The sequence below is a fragment of the Mesoplodon densirostris genome, chromosome 7 (assembly GCF_025265405.1).
Source record: "Mesoplodon densirostris isolate mMesDen1 chromosome 7, mMesDen1 primary haplotype, whole genome shotgun sequence".
NCBI lineage: Eukaryota > Metazoa > Chordata > Mammalia > Artiodactyla > Ziphiidae > Mesoplodon > Mesoplodon densirostris.
The window spans coordinates 107897483-107914451 of NC_082667.1; the positions used below are offsets into that span (position 1 = coordinate 107897483).

The following is a 16969-nucleotide window of genomic DNA, read 5'->3' on the forward strand; positions in this document are numbered from 1 at the left end:
AATCCTAACCAGGGAACTCCCTGCCCTCCCTCTTATTTACATGGTTTCGATTTGTGAATTTGATGCGTACATTGTTCTGCTTTGGGACAATAACCTTTAAGATTACCAATCAAATGTTACTATACACAAAATCCAATAAGCTATAAATCTCCTTACATTATAATACCATTCATTTAAAGTGTGTCTTTATGTTAAAATGAAAGTACATTACTATGAAAACTTGTTTCAAAGAAGTCCACACATAATTTTAACTCCCCAATATTTTTAAATTACGATCATAAGTTTTCAGGATACAAGTTCTTTCATGTAAATAGCATTTCCTAAATTGTAATTTGTAATAAAACTGATCAATGTTCCAGTAGTAACTTTGAAAACAAAAGGTGTTCTTTGAAAATTTAAAGAAATAATATCAATGCTTCCAGAGGACAAAAAGCACAATTGATAAAAGTTTATAAACTTCCAACTGATTCTACTTTCTATGAATCAAGTTTAAAACAAAGAAAAAACTACAGAAGAAATGTAGACTACTTTTTGTATTTTATTTTGTATTAACTTTTTTTTTTTACTTTTTATAGACTATTTCTTATAAAGTAGGCTACAAGCGAGTAAAAAGCTAAAGCAAAACAATGTGACTCATCAGGCAGTGCAGTTAGAATATATACCAGTGTGTGTGTGTGTGTGTGTGTGTGTGTGTGTGTGTACATAAAACTGCATACGATTTGATGACACTTAGAAGACATTTCCTCTGTGACCTGGCAGGTGGTGGGTTGGGTATACCAGAGAAGTTGAAGGTGAAATCCCGGACACTGCATTATTCTTACAGCTCTTACTAGGCAACAAAGTTTCTCTCTCACAAAACCAGCTCACCAGGTATGAATGGACCACCAGCTCTGTAATTAGTGGCAATATGGCTTTCAGAAAAATACACAGAGGGTATAATTCCAGGCTGAGACCAAATGTTTGTAACAATGTCGCACTCAGCACCCCGACTTGCCACTGAATAGCCAAAGATTTAAGAGACTCAATGCAATCTGATACTCCAGGGTCGAAAGATCTTGTTGGTGGCCATCTCTACTCGTGGAAATAATGGAAACGATAGCTGTTAGTGGAGGAGATTAAAAATACTTTGATCAAAACCAAAGCAGATTGCAGAGCGAGCAAAGCTGTTTTTAGTTCATTTTAATTTAATTTGCTGCATTGATTCGTTATACACGGACGAGATTTAACCTTGAGAACTTGTAAGGGTGGACTAGGAAGTCATTACCACTGACACCTAACAGCTGAACTGAAACACAGGCCACGGCAAGCCCCTGTATAAGGAATAAGAAGCAACCCTTTGCCTATGAAGGAAAGGGACGTTTAGTCAGCACCTACAGCGTGCTAAGTGATCTCTTGGATAAGATCTCATTTAAGGATTTCTAAAGGACTTGTTGATAGTGGAAATGGTCTTCTGGACTGAAAAAAAGCACACCGCCCTGCAGTTTCATGTAAATGAGAAAAATACCCAGTGTGTGGAATTGCAAGTAAGTAAAAAGATGGGGGAAAAAAAGAAAAAAAGATACATTAAAAAAAAAAACGGTAACCAGGTCTTTTTCGACTTAACAAACTAAGAGAGTTCTTCCTCAACTAGACGATTTACAACTAATCCAAATTCAGGAAATAACTCCTGGAAACGAATAAACTTAGTTCTGAAAAACATGCGCGTCCAGTAACATCCGAAAACACGTGGCGGGGGCGGGGATATCGGGCGCAACACCAGACAAGACTCTAACTCCCATCATCCCATTCGGCAGCTAAGCCGGACTGTTCAGGGCCAGCCGGCGCACTGGATGCTGGAACTTGCGGTTTTTGTTCCTGCACCTCCCCGCGGGTTAGCGACGTTTAGTGACCATCGCGCCTGCGCCAGCGCCGGCTGAGAGGCTGGGGCCGTGGCGGCTTGTGCCGGGTGATGCTAGGCGGCTCCCTGGGTTCCAGGCTGCTGCGAGGTGTGGGTGGGACTCGAGGGCCGTTCGGGGCTTGGGGTGTCCGTGAAGCTGGCGCAGCCATGGCGGCGGGGGAGAGCATGGCTCAGCGGATGGTCTGGGTAGACCTGGAGGTAAGTCAGGGCGGCGGGGCGTGAGGGGAGGCGAGTGAGGTTTCGCGCGTGGGACAGAGTAGCCGAACCTGTCCGGGGAGAGTAGCAGTGTCTGGGTCTCAGGTGTGGCAGGTGAGCGCCTCCCGGCTGTGGACGGCGCAGGGCAGGTCGGGGGGGCAGGAGTCCTGCGGGTGTTGGGGACTGTGCCGGACTGTGGGGTTTCTTTTCCAGAGGGTGGAGTCATCCATATGGCTTGCCCTAGCCCCCAATTCCGCCCAGATGTGGACCTCCCTAACCCTCTGATGGGCTCAGGGTCACGGGGGTAGGGGTGCGCACAGCGGTTGTGCTAGACCCCAGTTCCCCAGTCTCTCAGGACCCTAGGTCGTTAGAGCTAGACGGGACTCCGGGGATGACTCAGCCTTACCCCACGTTCCCTAAAGGAGAAAACTGAGGCCCAGAGAGAGGACTCAGCTCATTCAAGGTCGCGCAGTTAGTGAAGGTCGGGGTTGGGACTACAACCCAGTTCTGATCCCTTTAGGTTTTCCATACTCAGCCAAGGACTCCCCTCTCCCTTGATCCTCAGTTTTCTCATATATGAAATGGGGATCGTAACACTAGATTGTGATGAAGATCAAGTGGTGCAATTAACATAAAAACTTTGTAAACTCTGCAGAGATGTAGTAATGTTAGTTATCTAACTCTTCCAAAATTGAATGCTGTCAGCACTCAATTTTGCTTACTTTGCATCGGCCCCAGAGTAGGACTGTGATGCCTGGCATGTAGCAGGCCCTTGGTAAATGTTTATTGAATAAATAACTCATAATGAGTGCCTTGAGGACTTGCTCAAGGAGCATTATTGTCTCTTTTATCCTGGCTGTGGGATATAAATTGAATATGCTTGAGGGATGTCCTGTTAAATAAACTTGGATACAGTAGGCCAGAAAGACGGTTTTGTGTGTGTGATGTCTTTTTTATTGCAGATGACAGGATTGGACATTGAGAAGGACCAGATTATTGAGATGGCCTGTCTGATAACTGACTCTGATCTCAACATTTTGGCTGAAGTAGGTTATGCCTTGTAATACAACCATACTGTTTAGAGTGTACTTTGGAAATCTAAAGATTGGTGCACCCCCCCATCTCTTTATTTAAAAAATAAGAAAACTGAGGTCCCTGTAGATTAAGGTCCAAAATAATGTTCTAGGTCGTGGTGGGCTTGGTACTAGAACCAAAGTAATCCATCTCAGAGCCTAGTACTGCCAAAAATTAGGAACTATAAATGCTATCATTTGCTAAGAGCTTACTGTGTGCCAGGCACAGTTCTAAGTGCTTTACATGTATTCACTGTTAATCCTCACAGCAACTATAAGGTCGGTACTGTTATACTCACTATATATAGAGAGACGCTTTGGCAGACAGTTGTTGGGTAATTTGCCCAAGGCCACCTGGCTAGTTATTGGGAGAGCCAGGAGTTTGACCCAAGCAGTCTGAGTAAAGTGCTCGACTGTGGTCCCACCAGGATTGGTGACTCATGCCAAAGTTGACTTCTTTATATTATAATCTTAGCTTATATATAGCTTAGCTTATAATTCCATATATCCAGTTTCTACCTTTTCAGCTAGGACATGCGATTCATCTAGATCTATATTAAGATTTTAGAATTTCTGTTGATACAGAATCATAAAATATCCTCCTGTTGACATATTGGGCATGATTAAGGTTTTAACATGCTGCTTTTAACTGAAACATTAAGCAAAACAAATAAAACACACCTGTTGCCTTTTGGCCACTCACAAAGCATTTAATAAGTGTGTGAGAACGTCTGATTGGTAGAGGGTGAAATTCTGGGCCCTGAATAACTCTGTCAGCAGTATTCGGAGGTAGTGAGAAACTCTAGAATAGGAACACAGTAGGGATGTTTTGGGGAAAGACAGTTTTGTTAAAATAAGTTTCCAGAGGGTCGGATTGATGTGCTACTGGCACTGGATAAATTTCACAAGTCTACGGTTAAGACTTCTACTTATTTTCCTGGTTAGGTAAGAGAGGGGAGGAACCATTTTAGATGAATTGCTACTTTCATGGAGTACCAGGCACACATCTTGGAGTACCTCCTGATACATCAGCTGGAGGGGAATCATGAGACTTTGTATCTCACTGTAGCAACTACCTCTTTTTTTTTTTCCAAAACAAAACAAACAAAAAAACTTTTATATAAACCTTGAGTTTTAGGTTTGGTTGTTTTTTCCTGTCACTTGGAATTTCCTAGATATGAATAGTGAAGAGAAGTGTGTTTATTTACCAGCCCTACTTACTCTTGTCTGAAGAAGAGTTTTTCCCTTAGACTGTTGATATAATGTTAAATACTGACAGTTTAATGGACCAGTTAGTTGATATGTACCCTGGAGGAAATTTGGGTCTGTAGTCATACAGCTGCCCATGAGGGTGACATTTGTAAATAGACCCAGTCTGATGAGGATAAGGATTTGTTTTTTTAACATCTTTATTGGAGAATAATTGCTTTACAATGGTGTGTTAGTTTCTGCTTTATAACAAAGTGAGTCAGCTATACATACACATATATCCCCATATCTCCTCCCTCTTGTGTCTCCCTCCCACCCTCCCTATCCCACCCCTCTAGGTGGTCACAAAGCACCCAGCTGATCTCCCTGTGCTATGCGGCCGCTTCCCACTAGCTATCGATTTTACATTTGGTGGTGTATATATGTCCATGCCACTCTCTCAGTTCATCCCAGCTTACCCTTCCCCTTCCCCATGTCCTCAAGTCCATTCTCTATGTCTGCATCTTTATTCTTTTGAGGATAAGGATGTTTAAAAAAAAAATTGCTAAGGGACAGTTAGCACTGAAGTGTCAGTTCTGTGGAATATATGTTTTATTCTTGTATACGAGTCTCAGGAAAATGTTTTATGCTAGAAGAACAGACATCCCACCTGGAAATTTTTCTGTAAGTAGCTTAGTGTGCCAAACTGGAATCTAGAGTAAGTTAAATAGCCTTAAGTTGATAGTCGTTGGCTTTTTCCATCATGGTTTGTTAGAATTGTGTTTTGCAACATGAGGTTTTCGGTTTTTTAAAAAACGTTATCAAAACAGCAAGGTCCTACTGTATTGCACAGGGAACTATATTCAATATCCTGAGATCAACCAGAACGGGAAAGAATATAAAAAAGAATGTATATGTATGTAAAACTGAATCACTCTGCTGTACAGCAGAGTAACACAACATTGGAAATCAACTATACTTCAGTAAAAAAAACAAAAACAAAACATAGGTTATCAGAGCAAATTTTTTGCTTCTTCATGGAGATTGCCGTCACCAGTTTTCTTGTTTGGCTAAAACTCCTTGTTAGTTGTAGCTGTCAGGCATATTTTAGTCAAATTCTTGCCATTCCTCTCACTAATTGCAAAGTACTTTTACCGCTTTAGTAGTAATCATACCTTGGATTTAGAGAATCTTTTTTCCCCAGAGAGTTCAAAGAACTTTCATATCTATAATTTCTTTTATCCTGTTAACATCCCTGTGAGGGAAGGGGTTGGGGGGGCTGTTATCTCCATGGTACAGATGGTAAAACTAAGCCGAAGGTGACTTGCTTTAATGCCACAAGTTGAGCTTCTGCTACTGCTGGGATTCTGTCTGACTCACAGTTGAATGTTCTATTAAGTGGAGCTGAGAATTCCAGCATCACTTTTTTTTTTTATTTAATCTTTCACGTGTCACCAATTACTTTTGGAACTTTTTAATGTGAAAATACTGTTAAAAGTAAACGGTATAGTTTTATGCAAAATATTATGTATAGTAAGTTGTTTTTTTGTGCTGTTCTTCTCCTGTCTCATCCCACTCCCCAACTTTTTTTTTTTTTTTTTTTTTTTTGCGGTATGCGGGCCTCTCACTGTTGTGGCCTCTCCCGTTGCGGAGCACAGGCTCCGGACGCGCAGGCTCAGCGGCCATGGCTCACGGGCCCAGCCACTCCGCGGCACGTGGGATCTTCCCGGACCGGGGCACGAACCTGTGTCCCCGGCATCGGCAGGCGGACTCTCAACCACTGCGCCACCAGGGAAGCCCAATGTGTATTTTTTTTTAAAACAAGTATAAGTGAACTCATAAACATGTGTACACTGTTCTGCAGTTTGCTTTTTTCACTTGGCATTATAGACACTTTTCACAGTCGGGTTGGCAAGCCTTTTCTAAAAAACACCAAATATTAAATATTTTAGGCTTAGAGTGCCACGTACCTCTCTGTCCCATATTTGTTTGTTTTACAACCATTTACAAATGTAAAAATTATTCTTAGCTTGCTGGCAATTAAAAGGAAAAAAAGCCACAGGCTGGGGCTATAGTTTGCTGACCCTTGGTGGATACCTGTGTCCTCTGTTGATAGGCATTTCAGTTTTCGGTTGTGTTATGTGTGTGTTTGTTCATTATTTTTTGTTGTCATAAATAGTGCTGGAATGAATGAGCACCACTTTTAGAGTTAACAAAGTCCCTCATCTTTCTTCCCTTTTCTAGTATATATATGTAATTCTTAAAGCAGTTAAACTCAGAAACCAAGCTTATCCCCATTGATTCTGGATGACTAACAGCTTTTCCTATCCACAGGGTCCTAACCTGATTATAAAACAGCCAGATGAGTTACTGGACAGCATGTCTGATTGGTGTAAGGAGCATCATGGGAAGGTAACATTACCATAAAAGGGGTAGAGGAAGATTGCTTGGCAAGCCTGGGAAACTGCTTGCTTGTTCACTTTTCATCTTTGGGACCTCTCGAGACCATCTTCTCCTGAATGTCCTCTTTTTTCCTCTCCTGCATTCAGTCTGTCGCGAGCACATTGCGGATTATCAAGTATTGCTCAAGTCAGTCTTTTGGATAAGGTTAGACATCAACTTTCAGAGAAGGGAGAATGCCGCTCTCCTGTTAAGTTGTTTCTTCCCAGAGGTTATATCCTTGGACTTTGAGCACCATCTTTTCTGACTGTGTGGAAATGCTATTAACAATCAGGAACATAGCTTATTTGACTTGGATTCTTTAAGAACAAAATCGGTGCCAAGATGGCAGTTTCATTGTGAACTTGAGCTCTGTAAATGGTCCATCTGTGGTTATATTTGCCCATTTTAGAAGTGAAGTTTCATATCTGGATGCCTTTGAAAACTGACTTCATGTATCTTGGTGGGGCTGGGGATTCTCTCTTGCAGTCTGGTCTAACCAAAGCAGTGAAGGAGAGTACAATGACACTGCAGCAGGCAGAGTATGAATTTCTGTCCTTTGTACGACAGCAGACTCCTCCGGGGCTCTGTCCACTTGCAGGTAAAATCCAGTCCTATGTCTGCCTTGTAGATAGTCTTCCATCGTAGCAGTTCAAGAGACTGCGGTTCCAGAACGATCAGCCAGGATCATCGTGCCTTCCACTTAACCCTGATTTGGATTATCCATCTTACTTTTGTTGCTCAAATTTTCCTTGTATAATTTATACGTGAATATCGGGGAAAATGCCCCGAAACCTGACATGAGATCTGGGATACCCAGATTAACTCAATAAAAATTTTCCACCTATTTTTATTATGGACAAATTTCAAATATACAGAAAAGTTGGATCTAGTAGTTGTTCACCTTGTGCCATGTTTATCTGTCTATTTTTTTGGACATTTGAAAGTAAATTGCAGGCATCATGGCACTTCATCCCTAAATAGTTCACCCAGCATTTCCTAAGAATAAGGACATTTTCTTAAGTAACCACAATATCATTGTCACATTTAAGACGATTAAAAACAATTCAGTAACATCATCTGATATCTACTCCACATCCGAAATGTCTGTTTTTTAACCAGGATTCAGTCAAGACTCAACGCATTTCATTTGGTTATTATGTCGCTTTAGTCTCTTAATCTAAAATGTGCACCTATCTTTTTTTCCCCCTTGTGACATTGACTTTTTAAAGAAACTAGGCCAGTTCTGCTAGGATTTTGAAAGGACTGCCATTGTCAAAGGGAGGCTAATGTCCTGTGGTGGTGTGTTTGTATTTGTATATGTAAGCTGGTATAGTAACTAACATTTTCCTTAAATAGTCATAAAAAAGTTTTGACTTTAAGTACTATAGCATGTATTGTATAAATGTTCCCCCTAGCCAATGCAGCTGGTGTCTGTTTTAAAGTTCTTATTTAAAATTTAGTGTTTTTAATATAAATTACTGTGTGGAAACATGAATGTGGATATGGTTGATTAAAATTGAAATGTAAATAAATGCTTATCTACTTATGAGTTTATCTCCAGTTAAACTTTTAGTGTTAGTGGTATAGATTTTGTGATACTGGGAGAAAATTTGTGCATGTGGTATTATCTAAAGAAGTTACAGATTTGAGCGCTATTTTAAGTATGTAGAATGATAGATTCACCCTTTTGTCCATAAAGAGGCCATTTACAAATTTATTATGAGATAAACTGTCTAAATACTCTGAAATCTGCACTTGTAATCTAATCAGATACACTCAAACCTAATTTCGAAGTTTTGAGATGCTTTGAGGAATTGTTTGAATTCTTTAAAAAAATCACCTCCAATTAAATACAGTTTATGAATTTTTATGTCCTCTTGTATACTACTAGAAATACACAGATGCGGTATGCTTCGTGTCTTTCTAGGAAATTCAGTTCATGCAGATAAGAAGTTTCTTGACAAATACATGCCCCAGTTCATGAAACATCTTCATTATAGAATAATTGATGTGAGCACTGTTAAAGAACTGTGCAGGTAAGGGCTGTATTTAGGATCCATTCGACTGCCTCATTTAGCATGTTTTCCTTGTGAATTTGTAGAGTAATTGAATAAAGGTGTAGAACTGAGGGGGCCAGGTGGGTGTACAGCTTCCTCATCCCATTGTCTCTTGAACTGGTGAGAATTGGGAGAAAGAACATCAAAAATCTTCCATATAAATTTCACTAATCTGGAAAATTTATTGAGCACCCATTTTCTGTGCCACGTATTGGCCTATGTGCTGGGAACATACAGATGAAAAGCCCTCAAGTGCTTAGAGTCTAGTGAATTGACAGATGTGGAAAAAACACACCTGAGAAGCGTACTGTGTGATGACGTCTGTTAGGGAAAAGTGCGGGTAGAATATTGCAGGCACGAGAGAAGGAGCACCCGACAGCTGGAGTGAGGGGGATTGGGAATTAGCAAAAACTTCACAGAGAAAATAGCTTTCAAGTTGAGATTTAAGGAAGAGCGGCCGTTTTCCAGGTATTTAGGGTGAGGAGTGAGCTTTTCAGAGAATGGGCAGAGGTATGAAGATAGGCGGGAGCCGGAAGGTAAAGGTGATGTGATTAGATCATTCTGATTAGAAGGTGGTAAGAAAAGAGGTGGGAGATGAGCAAGACTCTGGCACCATCTCGGAGAGAGAAGAAGGAGCTCGGGAAATGGCAGTGGGCGGTAGAGAGCAGGAGGTAGAGCGTTTGAGAAGGTCAGTAGCATGGCATTGAGTGCCTGAATGGGGGCGTGAGGGAAAGGAGGAGGTATAAAGTGATTCCTCGCGTTGCTACTTTGGGTGGTTAGGTGGATGATGGAACTGATCAAAGATAAAGGGGAAAATAAGAGGAAGAGTAGATTTGGCTGATGGGGGAAGGGAGACGTTGAGGACGATGAGTATGACCATATGTGTGTGTGGAATTGGAAGTGTCTGGTGGATTTTAGGTGGAGATGTCCCTTCGGCAGTTGGATATCCATGACAGAAGCGCAGGAGAGGGCTGGGCTGGAGTGCGCAGATTTAGTAATCTTATACATTGTTGATCTTGCCCAAAGAGAACCTATAGTATGAAGAGAGGAAAGGGAGGAAGGTGGAGTCCCAGGCAGGGAGGTAACTCGATAGTTACAACCTAAATGCCTTTTACAAAATTATTAAACTACTTGAAGGACGTAATTATTCAGTGTATTTGAGACGGTTTCCTTTGAGAGTTCCATTTTTGCTGTATGTAGACGCTGGTATCCAGAAGAATATGAATTTGCACCAAAGAAGGCTGCTTCTCACAGGTAAGCTTGGGTCCTTCCAAGTGCTTGCCCATCTGACGCACGCACATAACTCCCAAATTCCTGACTGCTTGAAATAATGTCTCTGTTCCCTTGGGGGAAAAGTAAAGGACAACTACATAAAGATAACCTTCTTTTGCTAAGATTGTCAGGAATTCTGGTCAGTGTTCTAACATTCCATTGTGAGATATGTATGGTCTTAATGTCTTTATTGCTGTTTTGAAACTTGTAGATAACTTAGTTTGTAGGTATGTGAAGCGGTCTAATTTTTCTAGTAATGAGCAGTATAATTTTCTTCCCATAAAGTGTATGGATTTGTAGTCATTTAAAATTAGAACACTTTGTGTACATTTGTGCAACACAGTTAGCCTAACTTAGACACATTGTAGTTTTTCAGATTGTTTCTTTTTATGTCTGCAACCTTAGGCTGAAGTACACAAGGAATTTAAAGAACTTGTGTATCTAGAGTCCTCTTTTACTTTTTGGCGTTGTCGTCTCTGAGGAAGAACATAAAACCTGGTGGGAGATGTATCAGCTGACATTTGTTTCATCCATGTACTGAGCCCCTACTGTGTACCGTGTACAGTTTTAGCCAAACAGGAAGACCAAGTCCCTGCTCTAAAGAGCCTGGCATTAATGTTTTTTATTGGGCTTTCATGGCCTACAGCACAATAACACAGGTCTGGGATACCTCTTGTGAAACAGTTGGGGCTTGATGTGTTTTGGATTTCAGGATTTTTCAGGGTTTAGAAAGGTAGTAATACCCCTAACAAGGCCTGAGGAAGCACCTCATAATGGAACACATTGCTGTTTCTACAGTGAAATGTACAGATATTCACACCAAATGGCATAACTAATGACTATAAATAGCCTCACATCAAGATGGGTCAGGTTTTGCCACATAGTGGGCTATAGAAGAACTTTGGGTTTTCAAATCTCTTTTTGGATTTCAGTATTGTGGCTAAGATGTGGTTGTACCTTGATTTAGCCAGAGGCTGTATTTTTGACAGTTTCAGCTCTCCACTGGTTATCCAAGACCTGGGAAGAAAGCAAAATTGTTGCCTTAACCACAGAAATAACTGTCTTAAAGCTCTTGCACTAAAGTTTGTGCAGTTTGTTCTCTAGAAGAGGCCCTTGACAATCAAAGCAGATTGATTTACTTGCACGCTGTTCTAGTAATCTTGGTTACCTGATTTCTCACACTACGACAGATGAGAAACAGCGTGTTGGAGGAGAAGAAAGGCTGTTAGATGGAGGCAGGTTGCCACTGATTATAGCACAAATCACCACAAGAGAGGAGGTAGATCCTCTTTTGTGGTTAGGTACTGTCTGATAATTGACGTTCATCATGATGATGGAGTCACGAGTTACATTCGAGTACGTGATTATATTTTGTGCAGTACGTCATTAAGTATTGTGCAGTGTTTCCCAGACTACATGCCATGAGCTGTTAATATGCATTCCACACAGGTGGTCGATTAAGTTTTAGAAATACTGTGTATATAGTACAACCTCCTCTGGGGAATTCACAACACATCAGTACATTAAATGCTTTGCAAAAAACTTCAAAAGAAGAAATGTTTAATCTAGGTTTTCCTAAATTTATTTGACCCGGGAATTCTTTTTTTTTCCCCCTGTGGAACACCTCACTATGTTATGGAACAGTTTGGTAAACTTTAATCTGTTATAGTTTAGAATTGTTTTTTTTTTAGATCATTTTTTAAAAAACAAAGCACTTAAGTTTGCTATGCTGAAATGTTCCACTTCTTGACGATGTCAGATAGTTTCATTTACAGTAGTACTTGTTGTTCTTAAGTTATTTATAAAAAGTTACGCTTTGCAAAATGGTGATCATCTCCTCTGGGTTTCGGACATTTCAACTCAGCGTGGTATGTTTGCTTGTAGGGCACTTGATGACATTAGTGAAAGCATCAAAGAACTTCAGTTTTACCGAAATAACATCTTCAAGAAAAAAACAGATGAGAAGAAGAGGAAAATTATAGAAAATGGGGAAAATGAGAAGACTGTGAGTTGATGCCAGTTCTCATGCTGCCACCACGTAGTTGTCTGGAAGGACCTCTGGTCGTTTTTCTGTTTCTTCCCCTGGGCTCACGCTGACTGCTTTGGCAGAGCACCTTCAGTGCACTCGCATCTCCCGATTATTCAAGCACACAGCACCTGGAAATTATTTTTCTCCTAACATGCTGTTTTCATTTATGACACAGCAGCTCCTTTGTAAGTACCAGGTCACATCCATCCCTTGGTACATATCTGTATTTGCTTTTAGACCATTTCTTTTGTTTAAAAAAAAAAAATAAAGCTAGTTCTATTGAAATGCAACCCTTTTTGTACCATCTGTTCTTTAGTAGTTTAATGACTGGAAGATGATGGTTTTTTTTTTTTTCTTTTTTAGGTGGTATGCCTAATGTTTAAATGCTCATAATGCCATTAGGAGTGGGTTAAGTTTCTTATGTTAAATAGGAAATTAACTTATTCTGTTTTACTTTACAAGTCAAGAATAGAAGAACTGGAGACAGGCTCAGAGAAGCAAGTTGGGCTTATTGTTAGTTATAGTTACTGAACTATCAGAGCTCTGGAATAGCTGCTCTTTTCTATATTCAAGAAATTCAAGTAAGCCACCAGACAGTGATTCTGTAGTAATAACTAAGGCTTATTGAATAGATACTATCTGCAAGGCAGCCACGGTGCTAGGTTTGTAGAATGTAAATAGTTGGCTGCCCTGGGCCTAATGGTCAGCAAGTGTTTGAGAAAGGATTTTGGTTTGAATATCTTAACTCCTAAGTTTATGTACTTTAGAGCACAGTAGATAGTTTAGTCCTCAGCCAGAGGGTGCATTAGGATCATCTGTCTCTACAACAAATCTCCTTCAGAGATGCCCCCTAAAACAAGGAATCAGAATGGGGAAGGGCCTGCAGGTGACCCACGTCTCCTAGAGAACCACTGGACTAAAAGACTTCTGTGCTGACCTCAGATTCCATCCTAACTCGGTTATATGGCCATTATATCAACATAGCAGTGTGATCCTAATGTGAGAGCTACAGACAGAAATCGCTGGACTATAGATTAGAATTACCTCATAATTTCGTTGACTAGGTTGTTTAACCTTATACAACAACCTATGAGTGGAGAGAGGTTCAGTGGTACTTCTCTAAATGAGTAAATGAAGGCTCAAATTCACAAGTGTAGCAAGTGTGAGTTGATGAAAAAGTTAAGTCTGTTGACTTTTCTGACCAGTGCTTTTTCGACTTCTCAAAGTGGCATGGGTTTTAGCTCATGTACCAACTACAGCGGGTTGGAAGACAGGATTTTATAGTAGTTAAGAACAGGGCTCTTGAGTCAAACTCTGGATCCATATCTGAGCTCTGTGACGTACTGAGTGACTTTGGCAAGTTCACTTTTCGAAGCCTCGCTTTCCTCATCTATAAAGTGAGAATGGCACTACCTAACTTAAAGAATTGTCAGGATTAAATTACATACTACACATAGTTCTGAGCTCAGTGCTTGGTACACAGTGGGTACCTTGTCATGATGGCTGATGCGTGATGGTGATGGATTGACTGAGGCCAGGATCTCTGGGAAGGGCTGCTCTGATCCATAGCTATGGTGCCTGGGCCTTTATCTTAAATCAGTGTTCACTTAATGCCCATGACTGTGATGCTGAGGACTGTTACAAACGTCACTAACAGGGTGACTTTGACCTGGCTTAGTGCTTCTAACTAGAATTTGACAAGATGGTCTCTGTCCTTACTTGGCTCTGAGGAATGTTATCAATTCTAATGCAAGAAGAGATGAAAACTCTAGGCTTGAGAAAGCGGTTCAGAGGAAGCAGATACTACTATTAATGTCATGGGATTTCTCCCACCCAGCTGGCCTCTTTATTCACCAGGTTCACTGTTTGAGCCCTACCATTTCATTTTCTCGAGCATCTTAACTCCTGGTGTTCATTTTGAATCTTGTGTCACAGGAATGGCCAGCTTGCTGTTTTAATCCTCTGTTCTGTAGCTTCATTATGTAGCAGAATTCTCTGTTATCCCCTAATGGGGCATGTGTTAATTTTTAGTAAAATAATTGGCAACCTGTGAGATAAGCCAGTCTGGTTTGATGTAGGTCTGTGTGAAGAGGTGATGGTTCAGTGATTAGTTCATTATTTATTGGTCTGCTTCAAAATAAGAAATTTAAATTTGTAGTGCTGGTAACTATTTCACAGGGGATTCCTGAGTCTAGAAAGTAATTTCTGTGAAATGAACTGTAATGCAAATCGGTTTAAATGTAACTACAGCCTTAAAAATGATCAGTATGTTTGTTTAGCAGAGCTTGCCCCTCCCGTGCTGCTGGGGCTCTTCATTTGGTGGTTCTTCTGTCTGTGCTGTAATTATCCTGCAAGCTGTATTGTTAGGATCATCCAGATGTACTTCCCCTGCATTAAACTCAGGAGGTGAATGAACCAGTACCGTGATGCTAATCTCCAGTCAGTAGTCCTTGAGTGTTCATGATAATCTAGCCATTGTACTGAGCGTGTGGGTAAGAGAGACCCTATTTTCTTCGGCAGCTTAGCCATAGGAGATAAGAATGGAACTTGAGACACCTGTGTTTCCTCATTTACAAAACAATATATCCCTTTATTAATAAACCAGCTGACAAGTTCATGGGGAAATTGATAGTTTCCTTTCGCACAACTGGTGTTCTTAACATGTATAGGCCTTAAAGAAAAAATAAGGAATAGCTAGTTATAGTGGTCAAGTGCAGCTTTGTCATTAAGTAAGTTTTGACATATTGATTGCCTTGCGATAGTCTATGAAAGTCCTAGGTACACTCGAATGCCTATCTTGAAACATTAGTAAGTGGCAAGGATGGTGGAAAGTTGGTGGTTGCAAGGGTAAGCCGTGTGTAGCACGTTCATGCAAAAGCTGTTATGTTCTGTATCTATTGATGATGCAAAAGCTATTATGCTATATATCTATTGATAGATGCTGTATATCTACTGTGAAAATTAATTGAGTTTTAGTTATTTGAGTGAAGTCTTTAATTTTATATGGCTCCTTTTTTTTTTCTTTTTACCTTTTGAGCCCTCCTTCCCCCCACCTTATATGGCTACCGATAGAACCATAGCAATGGTGGTGATATAAATGAAGAGTTCCTCCCTAGTTGAGTATTTTCTACTGAGTAGAGGAGTACTTGAAATTTTCTAAGAGAATAGGTCTTAAATCAACATACATACACACAAGGGTAACTATGTAGAGGTATGTAGAAGTGATGGATAAGTTACTTCGTTTGATGGTGATTTTTCCACTATATATATATGTATAAACATTAAGTTGTACACCTTAAATATATCATTTCTGTATGTCAGCAGTATCTCAATAAAGTTAATATATACGTTAAAAAGTCTGCAGAAAAGAAGGGATTTTAAGTCTTCGTTCCACTGGAAGGCAGGCAGATGCAATAGTTGCTTTCAGCTTGCCAAGTTGAATGCATAGGCCCTGAGACTTAACTTGGTCTTCAAGGATAATTTAATCGGTTAAGTTTTGCACCTGGGTTATAATGGCATTCACTGGCATTCTATGGTATGGAAAATAAGCGTCTCTCATTAGGAATGAGCCCTAGAAAATGGGAAGGTTGTGGAGTGTGGAGCAAAACTATATTCTTGTGCAAATGAAAACATACAGCCTGCAGAATCCTTGGGGACCCCGAATAAGTTGCAGAATTTGGGTTGCACAATGATGTGAATGTACTTAATGCCACGGAACTATACACTTAAAAATGGCAAAAATGGTACGTTTTATGTAATGTATATTTTACCACAAAAAAGGACGTGTAATCGACCATGACTCATTTTCAGAATGATCCTGTCTTAGGACGAAGGAGTAACGGGAGCCGGCTTGGAGGAGCTGAATCTAGGACCCTTGCTTGTGCCCTTGGGAGGAGTGAGTTCCCTCTGTTTCCCTGATTTGGAATAGCAGGAAGCCGGTAATTTAGGGTGGTGTTTTCTGTTATGTCCGCATCGGAGTGGTATGAGGAATTGCTGGTTTTGTTTACAGACAAGGGAAATTTAACAAATTAATATCGCTGAGGAGCGTCTAGCCGCCTGCTGCTTCTCTCCAAATTTAGCCATGTGGGTTGGGGGAGAGATGTTTCTGAATTCTGAGTTAAGTGTACTTCTTGGTTAATCTAGGTTAAGGGCCAATCTAGGCTGTCCTGGAACCCAGTCCTATTTAGTTTTTGTGGAAGAACTTTTTCCACTTTGCATTCCGTCTCACCAGCTCACAATTCATATTGAGCAGTGGAATTCATTACTAGAGACTGTATAGTTTTATATTTTCACTCATCTTGGTTGTGTTCTCTCTGTTCAAATCATTCATTTATTTTTCCTATACACACTGTCATCTCTACTATTCTAAGAGTTCTAAAGTACCTTGTTATATCCTTCTGCCTTCTTATTCTTTTACAGTCTTCTGTGAAATAGGTTGACTTGATAGCCCAGTCATTTTTTTTTTTTTTTCTTTTGCGGTAAGTGGGCCTCTCACTGTTGTGGCCTCTCCCGCTGTGGAGCACAGGCTCCGGATGCGCAGGCTCAGCAGCCATGGCTCACGGGCCCAGCTGCTCCGCGGCATGTGGGATCTTCCCGGACCAGGCCACGAACCCGTGTCCCCTGTATCGGCAGGCAGACTCTCAACCACTGCGCCACCAGGGAAGCCCCTTGTATTTTTTAATAATGTGAGAAAAGCAGTCAGAATGTAAATAAGTCAAATGGAGATACAAAGTAATCTGTTTAATAATGTAAATGGTTCTCATTGAGGGAGGGCACATCTCAGCAGAAATGTATTTAGATTTTTTATAAAAAATTT

At 40.6% G+C, this 16969-nt stretch overlaps 1 protein-coding gene across 1 annotated transcript; it reads left to right on the forward strand.

Moving 5' to 3' along the window:
- The first annotated feature begins 1887 nt into the window (after positions 1-1887).
- Positions 1888-12443, forward strand: REXO2 (RNA exonuclease 2). The gene is made up of 7 exons (XM_060103701.1): positions 1888-2095; positions 3055-3138; positions 6688-6765; positions 7282-7393; positions 8723-8831; positions 10053-10106; positions 12009-12443. Exons 1-7 carry the CDS (start codon positions 1949-1951, stop codon positions 12136-12138), a joined length of 714 nt encoding a protein of 237 aa, XP_059959684.1. The 5' UTR covers positions 1888-1948; the 3' UTR covers positions 12139-12443.
- Positions 12444-16969: the final 4526 nt, after the last annotated feature.